General features: G+C 37.8%; 1 protein-coding gene across 2 annotated transcripts in view; it reads left to right on the top strand.

Annotated features, from left to right (window-relative positions):
• The window catches only part of TSG101 (tumor susceptibility 101), a 935,600-nt gene extending 923,498 nt beyond the window's left edge, over positions 1-12,102 (top strand). For both annotated transcript variants that reach the window (XM_044059389.1, XM_044059390.1), the window contains one exon: positions 11,901-12,102. In XM_044059389.1, the coding sequence (XP_043915324.1) occupies positions 11,901-11,990 (90 nt within the window). In that variant the 3' untranslated portion in view covers positions 11,991-12,102. The remainder of the gene's footprint in view (positions 1-11,900) is intronic.
• Positions 12,103-12,702: the final 600 nt, after the last annotated feature.

Genomic DNA, 12,702 nt, shown 5'->3' with positions numbered 1-12,702 from the left:
GCAGATTCTTTGGGATTTTCATATTCCTCAGTAGCACACTCAAAGTGATGGGACTAGTCAGACCACTTACAGAGCCTAATGCTAGGAGTATAAGACTAAATAACTCCTTGACTGCTTTGCAGCCACTCACATTATAGTCTGTTACAACACTCTCATAAGTCCAAACTGAATCATGAGGGTCATGCCTACCATAATGCCAAAATAGGCAACAGAAAGTCTGACCAGGATCCCCCCTCACCAAGGCAGTAACAGTAATGACTTACTTGGCCCTCTCCACTGACAGGAATGACCAATGCTGAAGAATGTTAAATTCTGACATAGTGAAAACAGTACTCTGACTCAAGATCAGAGAGGACTTCTTCCAGTTTATACAGATCCCAGTTTCTGAAACCAAAGGGGCATCAGGGACTCCCTTAACAGGATCATCAAAAGACAGTCATCCAGGAAGGGAAACACAGAAAGTTCTTTTCCAGCATTGCATCCACCGCAAAAGTCAGACAGTATGGTAAACACAATTTGCAAAATACACAGCCCAGATAGTAACACATTATACTGAAAGTGAAGATGATCCATAATGATAGCAACACATTATACTGAAAGTGAAGATGATCCATAATGAACTGAAGTAAACTCCTGTGAGGATCCATGACAATGGAGTGCCAGGTGGCAGTGATAATATCCAGCAATACCACTCAGGTACTCTGATGCAGCAAGGGCAGGATTTTCTGGAGAGTCAAACCTCCACAATCTGATGCACCAGATTTAATCACTGAAGCTTCTGAGGTCTGGGGTAGGATGAAAAGCCTCCTGACCCCTTCAGGAGGAAAAAGGAAAAGGTGGGAGAGGAAACTCTCTACCTTTCTAAAAGCAGCTCATATATGTAACTGAAGCAGAATGTTGTAAATCAAAGTAGAAAGGAATGATGAAATGGGAGTGAAGTTTCAGAAATAAGGAGCGAGTATGATTTTGTGTGCAGGTCCTTAAAGAGAATAACATCAACTCTACAGAATATTATGTTTATAATATAGCAGAAAGTATTCTAATAACTAAACCAACACAGGAATGGAGAAAGATTTTAGCAGTAGGGAAGACTGCAAGTAGGGCTATATAAACAGGCAAGGGGGGTTCAATTTACTAGGGAAATTAACAAAGAAATCAAGGTATTGGTGGTAAATAACTTGAGAGCGAGAGGTAATACAGCAGGATGAGGCTAAGAAGTTTGGATTGTCTTCTCCACCAGGGATTAAAATAGAGTACTGGGAAAGAGAAGAGGATAGGGGATTGCTAAGTGAAAGACCAGCAAGTAGAGTTTGTATATGGGTCTAGAACAGAAAGAGATGAGTAATAAAGCATATAGAATGCTGCATGATAACTGTACGACTCAAGCAGAGGGGGTTAGAAAATATTAGTAAAAGAGAATGGAAAAGCAATTTACAAGGAAGCAGTTATAGCTCCCAAATATGCCACAAAGTCCAGATGACTTGGGCCTTTTTCATGTTAGAGTTTTCATAGATATTTTTATACCCAAAGCAGACTTCAGAGAATGTTTCCTCTGGTAGATGACATATTCTGGAGGTGTGATGGGAATGAAAGAGTTAACTGGGAACACCTTTTTGGGAATGTAATGAGTTTGCAGATTTGAAATTCCCCCACGAGTACTTTTCAGAAATGTTGGAACAATTGGTTGTATCGGGATATAGATCTAAATTGCCTAGACATAATAAGGACTTAATAAGATGAATGTCAAAAAGGAAGTATTAGAAAATGGGAATCAAAATCTAAACTAACTGTAATTGAAGTAGTGAGTATTGTAAAGGGGATTATAGAACTAGAAATGGGATCTTTTGAAAAGGGACTGAGCAGATTACATAGAAATAAATGGAGTTTGTAGAAACAGTACATATAGAATAATGTTCAGGAGGAGGATTGGAGTTTAAGGGAAGGCAGGAATTGAGCAATGTATGTAATGTTAGGGTGAATAAAAGTGTAAAATGGAAAACATATGTATACTGCATGAAAATAATGGAAAATGATACTATGGTTTATTTTATTTTCTGTTAATGTAAATGCCCATATCACTGGTGCTGCCATACTTACACTGTTGAAACAAAGCAAAGTACAACTCGTACATTTTTTTTTTTTTTGAGTAGGGACAAGTCTCTTCCCACATTCCCACATAGGGGGCTGTGTCCCCTCCATTCCCTTCCTTAACTCATTCATTTCTGCCAGCATGTGCATTAGTGAGGTATGAAATCCCTTTATGCTTCCAAGCTGGAAGTGATCACAAGGAGCTGTGAAATTAAAAATTCTTAAAAGTGACAAACAAACAGGCTTTAAACTGGATAAGTAATGCAGTTATTAAATGTGACTAAAAGTTTTAACTTAAATATGTAAAACAACTTTGTCATACTTCTTAAATTTAAACATTTTTATCATAGCTAAGGTGTTAAATTGCAGTACTAAATGCTAAAAATTCAGTACTGTGATTAAGATACGATGTATCATTAGTTTTTGTGGGGTCTGCCTTTAAGTAAGCACTGTTGAGACAAAGCAGACCACACAAGCAAAAAAAACATGCATGGACTGGAACAGTATGTAATTGGTGCTGTAGGCAAATATGAGTCGATATGATCATATACAAGGTCATTGTACTTCAGAGTGTAGAGAATTTCTCCTCATGGCATCCCTTGGCAAGGTGCACAGCTTTAGTAAGTAAAGATGCAACTAAGATGCAAAGCATAAAAAAGCTGTACAGAACCTGCAGTTGCTTTTTTTATCAAAAATATCTGAGAAGTTGTGCAAAACAAGTAATTGTATTTTTCTTTTGAACAGCAGCAAATTATTGAAAAGTGATACCATTACACACACACAAGGATCTTTAGCCTGCTGCTTCTTATCAAATGTTATATTACCATATTTGGATTTTAAACTTTCAGGCTATCTTTACAGATAAACTTTGGAGGAAAGGATATTGGTAAGATTCATATTCGTTGCCATAATAAAGTGAAGAGACAGAGTTTCTTTAGCAAAATAGAAAGGGGAGACTTGTCTATAAGGACCATGACTGCTTACTATTTCCCAGTGTTGACTCATTCTAAGAAACCCCTGTGGAGTTTCTTCAAATAAAGTAACTCTCTGCAAAGTCATCTTCGCAGTTAAGTTGGTCAGTCTATGCTTTCCTGTTTAAGTGGTGAGCTTTTAACAGATCTGAGAGTAGTGAAGAAAATCTTTACATGGGCTGCAAATGAAAAAGAGAAACAGCCTGCTTGTCCATAGGCAGTGAGCTATTGTCTTTAAGTTTTGCCTGTTTGTCTTTTGCAACAACTAAGTGGTCATAAGTGTCAGCAGTAGGTAGAATAACATTAAGTTAGCCATGTGACTGGCTAGCTGTTCTTTGTCTATTCAGAGTTTTAGTTTACCTTTCTCTGTGCAACACTATACTTTTATATTTCATTTGCAAACTGTATTGTCTAATTTCTTTAAAGAATTTAATTATTCTGTCGCAAAATGTTGTGGCCAGTTGCTTATTTTAGTGTAAATGTAATTGTATGAACTGGTGAATTATGATTGTTGATGCCTACGTTTTAAAGAGAGTGAGACCCCTTAGCTGCAGGTACTATATGTTAATAGTGTAGTTGATGCATTTTACGTGTGTACAATAATTGTGACCTTGGTGTACCAGATTAGTCAGGCTGGTGGCAGTATGTCTGCCTTTTAAAGAGAAATAAGTGTGATTGTTTAGGTGGGTGGGCATGCATCCTCTTTTGTGTGTGTATAAATGCAAGGCTGTTTTAGCCAAGGTACAGTGTGTAAAATAGCACTGAAAGGCAGTGGGCTGAGAAAGAGAGGTGGGTGAAATATAGAGAAGCCATTGTATGTAATTATGTGTTCATTTGCCATATGCCCTTCAAGTCAAGCACCTCATGTGTGTGTATATATATGTATATATCTATATATATATATATATATATATATATATATATATGTGTGTGTGTGTGTGTATACGTGTGAATATATATATATATATATATATATATATATATATATATATATATATATTATATATATATATATATATATATAGATAGATAGATATAGATATAGTCAGAAGTGTAGTTTGTACACCTGCCCCAGACAAGGGGGGGCCTTGCAGTGTGTTGACTATGCTTCTACATGTGAAGTATCATGGCCCAACCCTCCCCATGTAAACAGCACCTCTGTGGTCTTCACCAGCACATGCTCTCTGCCCCTCCCTTCCAAACAGGGGAGAGAAGGCTAAGCCTTGACATTCTGCTGTACCCCATGCTAGCTCCAAAAATTACCCAATTAAACTCTACTCATTTTAGTGGTAGTCAGATTTTTATCCCTATATGCTAGTAGACCAGGCAAAATATTAATCACTTTCTTAGAGAAGCAAGAAGATAGGAAGTTGTTTCTTTGGAGTTGAATTTCACATCAGTGCAAGAATAAAGGAATAGACTCTATTCTTGTCTTATACCTTGTGGTCTTACAGTACCTTTTGGAGCTATTTAGAAAAGGTATCTTTCTATTTTGTGAAACAACATCTGTCAACTTTTTCTGCTTGCCCTTCATATTGATTTCCTTGTTTCTGATAGAAGATACCTTTCAAGGATTAATTGATATACTGTGTAGGTCCAGCTAGACACTGCATTTTCCTGGCCTAGGACCAGAATTTTCCTGTAGTGATCTGTGTATTGTATTCCGTACTTATGTTGGCAATGTACTGTGCTTTGCTAATTGTGTTACCTATGTGATCGCACAGTGTTGATGAGATCCAGCAGTTTTCGTTCTCAAAATGTTTTACATTTTTGGACTGATTTTGTGTGGTTTCTTTTGGCCTTAATATTTCTGTTGTTACTTCACTGAAAATCTAGCCCATATCTCCGGGTTGCCGTGTGCAACCGTTGTTTCCTGAGTTCCTGACCTTGACCATGAGCTGTTATCCAGACAGTGATAGATTGTGTTTTGTATTAAACCCCACCATCCAGCTGCACATTCCTGCATACACTATTAACTATCCCATTACCCAACTCTAATTTGTATTAACACCCTCACAGCCTCTCTCTTAACCTAAGTTTGGGGTAGTAGTGTGAAAAGTGGACTCTGTCTTAACCTTCCCTTCATTGGTGGTTAAGTAGCTGGTTTGCTTATTGTTTGGGTTAATGTTCATTTAGGATTCTGCCTTCTACCTTCCTCACAAAGAGCTTGTGTAGTTTCCATATTAGTAACTGCTTGTCCATTTGACAAGGTTGAACATGTGATAGAGCAGGAGTTTAACTCTCCATACACCTTTGCTAGGTTTGCACTAATATCTAGTCACGGTAAGATGGATCACTTACTGCACACACCTTGTATTTTTACCATACTTGCCCCCAAAAAAATAACTTCCTTTGCCTGCATTTTGGTACAGATATTCTTTCACCCACTATGATTATACTTTACTTGTTTCTTTTGTCACAGTTAATTTCTGAGATATTCTACCTTTCTTTACTCTATATTTTGCACCACCCTATAGCCATCTATTATAATCTTGGAGTTTCATAGGCCACATTTTTTGCACTCACTTCCAAAATCATTTAGACAGGAGAACCTCTCTCAAAGATGTCAAGTCATTCCTACCTTACTATATCTTACTTAGCGGCTTTAAATTAACATGTTGGATCTTTTAAACCACCTTAAACACATACTTCTGTAGCATAGCTCTGTTTTCCAAGCCTTTGCTTGTTCCTTCCAGCATAAACATCTACTGAAAGAAAACCATCTAAATGACTTCACCCTAGTTACAATGAACACATGTAGTCTTATGAAAAAAATCACAGAGTCTTGACTTGCTGCCAACAAACATAGTGTAACAGAAGTTACAAAATCTTGGATAAAACACAGCTCTCTACTGCTCCCTTTGTGTTCCAAAAATATATTTTTGGTAACCACAGTCTTGTCAAGAGAAAAGGTAGGGATGCTCCCTTTTCTTAGGTAGGTGTTTTGAATGCAGACCCTTAGAACTTTTGCTAATAAGACATAATATAAACCTGTTTTTGCTTGAGTGCACCATTGGGGATATGCTAAAGATTAATACCCCCCCCCCCCCAGATTTCTTTAAAACATTTGAAAACGCCATGCATTCAATCCTTTGTAACTGTAAAGTCATAAACAGTCACTTTAAGGGAATTCTTTGTACACTGCAAATCCCATTCAGCACTGAGATTATGCCTCTCTTCATATGGCCTTCACCAGATGGTTTACCTCTCCTGTTTTCTACCTATTCAATACCAAAATTGGGTAATCATGCCACTTTTGACTACTAACAAATTTATCAGGTAGATTTACAATCCTTTTAGTGCTGTTCTTTAATGAGAAGCCATAGTTAAATTCAATCTACTTATCTATATAGCTAAAAATAAAAATCCCATGTCATATAATTTCCTTTCAGAATAGTCCATAAGGACTATTTACTGGTCTTTTTGTCTGAATTTGCCCATATAGACCAGTCTCCTGAAATGTCTCACAATAGATGTTGTGGAATTCCTAAATTATTACTTCCCTTTTAGGGTACCCACTTTCTAGTGAAAACATATGTTTGTAGCCCCAGCCCTCTCCTGACTTCCCATCCATGCCATTATTAAGGTTTGGGATACGGCAGTGATCTGACTTTAGTCATTTAGCAGTTATCAAAACTAGAACTACATCACAGTGCATAGTGAGCGTGACTACTGTTGTAATGCAGCTGAAAATCATATTCCTGAACCCAAACAACTTCATTTATTAATAATCACGTTTGCTGCTACTGTCCTCATGAAAGCTAAAGAACTGGTCTCAAATCCCACCCACCAAATGCGTATGCAGACCTCCTGGTCAAGCTGTATGAGAGAAAGGATCTCCCTCTTACTACTTACCCATCGTCTCTTACAAACAGTACCCTTCTTCCCCTTCAGATTTGTCACTCTCCTCCATTTCGCAAAAAAACTAGCAAGCTTTTTTGACACGTGCCCTTTTTATGGTCATCCAGAAGTGGCTGGCTGTACCTAAAATATTTAAAGGCCTCTGGCATATTCATTACTACCTCTCTGAACCATCTTATAAATGTGATGCTGACCACTGGGTTATTCCTAGACCTCCAAGATCCTCTGTTGTAAAACCCATTCCAACAAAACCTGACCACAAAGGGCACCAACTTATATCACATTAACATAGCTTTTACTCTGAAATTGTCATCACCTAACTCGTACTCCTTAATGCTCATAACCAGCTTCATCACTCCAAGCATAGCATTAAACAGGGATGTAATATTCTTACAGACATTCTGTCACTGGTTAGAACTGTTGACACAAGAACTGAAAAAAAGAGGCTCTTAGAGGTGCCATACTTATCACCTTTAACAAGGCATTCACATATGTCTATTATCCCCTCCCACTTGGCAAGGCCAAATCTCATGATGCAGGGTTCTCCAGCTTAAACTGTTTGGCCACATTACTTGGACTACTCAGCAAAGTTCTGCATGAGCATCTTGAGGGGGGTTTTACAGGAGTCAGTCACTGGGACCTGCTTTGCCATCCTTTCATGAGCACAGTGGTCATACATCCATTAATTAGCAGAATATCATCTGATCAGCTAATAACATTCTTATAACCTTGTTTGATCCTTCTCCCATGTTTATAAAAAAGTTACAGAATTATCTTTCCTTCCTTTTCTGCTAGCTAGTGGCCAAGCAGTTAATGATGAACATTACAAAAATGAAGGCAAAACTCATTTGGCACTCTGCCTTAAACCTTCTTTTTTGATTCAAGCTGGAATATCTCATTCCCCTTTGGCAGCACCGTGGAAACTGTAAATACCTTCAAGTACCTAGATGTGGCACTGGATACATGTATCTGCGTTATTTATTACATTGACAACAAGCAAAATAAAATGTTCACACTGGAAGGCTGATGTCTGTTCACAAATTTCATAACAAATGAAAACTGCCCGCTGACTCCTAGTCTTGACTCAGACAGAAACTAATTAGGTTGCCATTTTGTCTTCTGTAGGCAAACTTTGCTTCTTCTTGATACAAGCCCCACAAAGAAATGTCATTACTACATCCTAGCTAAAGATAAATACCTGGCCCTCACAGTTGGTGAGTATTTTCACTTTAGCCCATCTAACCTACAAAATTCTCAACTTGAATAATTGCTCATTACTTAAATCCACCCTTTCCATCCACTTCCATTGTAGAGCCATCACTTCTAACTTTCGGAACCTAAATATTCTTAAGGTCTCAAACTTACTCACCTAACATGGGTTGCTGGCTTATGACAATATCTTCCACTATGTTCATAATCTTTCTGCCCTTTCAGCCTTTAAAAATTAAAGTGCTACATAGCTGTGCTTATCGTTGTTGTGACCATTATGGGGTCATTAATTCTCCTTTTTTATACTCACTTTGTCCATGTTCTTTATAAAGCTGATTTGATTCTCCCTAACTAGAACCTTCTTGCCATTTTAATTGTAATTGCAATTGGAAGGCCACCTCTGCTGTATTCCACCTTACTTCAGTCTAAATGGCATGGTGTTTGCTGTGTTTCTTTGTCACACTTAAAACATAGTTGTAAAAATTGGCTCTAAGTTGTTTTGGTACTTTGACTAATATCTGTGTGATACCATAGCACTATGTGAAAAATGTGGAAAAAGGGAATCGGCAATAGTAGCAGTGCTCTTTTAAACCTGGATTTATTCTACTATGACTTTTTTGATGGAATTTATGCTCTCTCCTCAATATATAGTGTGGCTTTTGCGTGCTTATTATTTCCTTAGTGTATATCAGTCTCTCTTTACTTAATATAACTGGTCATGTTTGAAAAGGGCCCTACTTACTTGCTCAAAAATAAAATATACAGATAGATTCATGCATGGGTGTCTCCTGTCTCCCCACTTCATCTTTTTATTTGCTGTTTCCCCACTTTATCTTTCTTAGCTGCAAATCTTAACTGTCATCATGATCAAGGCTCCTTGTCCATGGCATCCCTTGGAGAATACTTTTCCAGACTACCTCACTTCTCAGAACACGTGTAAGAGTCTCCTTTCTTTGAGACCCTTTACTCATGCTGTGATTCTACCTTCCCCCTCTGTGATTTATCAATCCCATCCATGTCCAGTTATTTAGATGGCAAAGCCTTTCTGTAATTGGTACCTCCTTCTTTCAGAGTTTATCAGATTTTAGTTTTTCTCCTTGCCTAATGTCTCATAGAGACTTTGTTTAAAACTCACCATCTTCCTTTTCCAGTGGAGCTAGTCAAGCAACACTAGTAAGGAACCGGGCAGGTAAAACTTAACCATTAATTCTATCTCAAAGATTCTTCTCATAAACTTGTCAGACAAGTTCATTTATTTATTTTTAACTTTTGCTAACTAGGTTGGTGGACTGGTCCACGGACACATATCAGTCATGACTTGTACCACAAGGCAAAGATGCTAAGCATCAGCATAGAAGTTAGATATGTCATTTTTTTAATGCATTGAGTTTTGCTAGTGTCAGACAAGAGCTTAAAACCTTTAGCAAAAGAAAATCCAATGGTACAATTCCACTAAATAGGCAGCAGTTATGGGATTATTCTTTGTACTGATCTGAATTACACATACAAGGAAAGCATAGCAGTGATATTAAAATGTTGTTATCCACTAGCATATGGTGTTTTTTTTCAATCACTATACAATTCTGATTAAGTAGCCAAGTCCATCAGTATGAATATCCAGCATTTTTTCTTTTGTCTGCAGTTTACAGAGACAGAAGCTAGATGCTACCTATCCAAATTGCCTTTCCAAGCTATGTAGAGGTATTTTAGTTAAGTTGTGCTGTTGCTAAAGTGTATTTTCCAAAACTGTCTCTATATTCAGTACATTTCTTAGGTCCTGCTCTCTCAGGTGATATCTGTGCAGCCATTGTCAAATTTGATGTTAGGTGCCTTGCAAGTACTATAACCTAGACATTATGTTTACATTTAGATTTTTCTTCATTCCTTGGAGTTTTTTTTCTTAGGACAGACCACCCATATATGGGAAGCCTGGGGATGGGGTACTCTTCCTGCAGCAGAAAGTCTATAAAATAAGAATGAATGCTACAAGTACTTATCATAAAACTAGATTTGTGGGTAGGACTCCAGATGTTAAAATAAACTTCCCTGCATCCTGACCAGCTGTATTGGCATAGAGGTATAAATCCATAACTATGACTCAGGTGATCTGATTTTGATTAGCAGCTCAGGCACCTGCTGGAGCTAACATGGAGAAATGAGAAATGGTGAGGCAGAGCCAGCTTGCTTCTTCTGTGGGATGTGCTGGGTCCACTTGTGTAAGGAGCAGGCACCAGTGGTGAAGTCTTTGCTGTCTAGGTAACCTGATGCTACAGTGCAGAAGCAAAAATGTTTGAGGGGTGCATCATCACAGAGGTGGGGAAATTTGCACTGTGATACTATAGCACTACTCTCCTGCACCACCTTAATAACTTGTGCTAACCCTGTCCCTACCGCAAACCATAACCCTACACATTAATTTAAAAAAATTTCCATAACACTATCACTAAACAACACAGTCTCGGACATGCATGTGCACGCACCAACACGTACATACACTACTAACTGTCCCATTACCTAACTCTGAAACACACACAATCACACATACAGTAAATCAGTCCTCTTTCCTAATCCTTACTGTAACCCTAACCCACAGACATTTTTGCACACACACGTGTGTTATGTATGTACGAATGTATGTATATATGTGTTTATATATATATATATATATATACACACGCGCACGCACACACACACACACACACACACACACACACACACACACACACACACACAGTCCCACTTACCTGTTAAGATAAAGCAGAAATATAGTAAGATGTGCATTTGTTAAACTAGATGTTCGAACAAATAACCTTGTACGTCCGACTGTCGACCAAAGAAATGCGTCACCAAGTACACTACACTCATTTGTGTGTGTGTGTGTGTGTGTGTGTGTGTGTGTGTGTGTGTGTGTGTGTGTGCGCGCGCATGTACTTATGTATGTTGCCTCATCAAACAGAAAACGCTTAAAAGAGTGACCTAAAAAAGATTGAGCATTTTTTTAATTGTGTTTTGATCTTAAAAGATATTTTGCAAAGGGGTCAAGCCTTCCTACACCCCCTGCTAATTATATACACCAACTCCAAGATCGCATAACAGTGGGGAAAGGGAAATCCCCAAACCTTGCTGTATGCAACCTCTCACACAGAGTAGTTGGCAGCCAGCAAAGGAAAAAAAAAAGAACGGTCACTCTTTTGGAGTATTCGAGTCTAGTAACTGCAACTGTATATAAATACGAGAATGTCTGGCTTGCAGGTAGTCTTTATGTCTACTGTCATGAGTCCTTTCAGCTGAAGGTTGATGTGGTATTACAATAAGTACTCCTGTTTTATTTCTGTATTACAGTCTTATTCCTAGAGCCACATCAACAGTGCTAAGAGTAATAACATTGAAAGCATGTCAGTCAGTTTCATTCAGAAGATGAAGAGATCCCACAATATTCATGCAGTATTCTAAACCTATACAGTGATGAAGATTTTTGGGTTAAAACTTGGGGGAGGGGTGTACCCTCTGCAAATACAACGGTTTAGGTTTTAACATCATTTTCATGATTGGGTGCTGGAAAAGAAAGTTGCCTTTAAGCTGGGTATATGGTGTCACAATTTGTGTAGGGAAAGAAGAAATTAAATCAGGTTGACCTACAGCATAAATAAAGACCATATATTTAATACTAATGAATGAAGTATGGATGCCATTAATTTATACTTGAAAATTCAGAGAATATCTTCCCTTGGACTGTATCATGTAGACTAACTTTGCTATGTTTCTTTTTAGCATGTACGTCTTCTGTCCAGAAAACAATTCCAACTGAGGGCACTGATGCAGAAAGCCAGGAAAACAGCTGGTCTCAGTGATCTCTACTGAGTTTGAATTATGTTAGTCTGTCCATCATCATGTAATACCCATACTTTCTTTGCTTTATTCTCCATAATCGGTAGATAATCATTATTAAACACAATAAGTACAAGGTAAATTATTATACTGTGTCAACTGTCAATTTTTTCTGGTCTTTGAAGAAGTTTGTCCAAAACTGGCTTTTACTAATGCACTTTGTATTAATGTGTTAACTTCCTTTTTGTTTGGGGATTGCTTGAAAGTAAAACTCTTGCATTTATTTTTTACTTCAGTAGCTGGTTTCATTGCCCTACTTTTTGTCCTTTTGTTTATATAAGAGAGTAAATACTGTCATTTTGTCATTGTGCCAGAATTGCAAGCTAGTCCATTACCTTCCTCTTTTCATTCGTCTTGGTGCTTCAGCACACTATATGTCCTGCCTTGTTTGGGTTAGTGTATACAGTTTCAAACAGCAGAACTTCAGTTAGGTTCATTTTGGAAGTCAGCATTCAGAAATAGAAGCAATTTAGTCAGTTTCAGTTGTGTAATAGATGATCAGTCGATACTCTTAGCCATAGTTGTTTATTAATCTTCATCAAAAGAGCTTCCCAGAGCACAAAGGTTGCAACAAAAGCACTGTCAATGCATAAATGAATCAAAAACTCATCCATTGACTATCCAGTGTCTTATTTTATCCTTTTTAATGGTCACAGGGAGACTGAATCTGTTTTAGCAAGCAGTG

Source organism: Protopterus annectens, chromosome 17.part0 (genome assembly GCF_019279795.1).
Source record: "Protopterus annectens isolate FY-2018-M chromosome 17.part0, PAN1.0, whole genome shotgun sequence".
NCBI lineage: Eukaryota > Metazoa > Chordata > Ceratodontiformes > Protopteridae > Protopterus > Protopterus annectens.
Note: the sequence above shows the minus strand (reverse complement) of the source record. Positions and strands in the feature narration are given on the sequence as shown.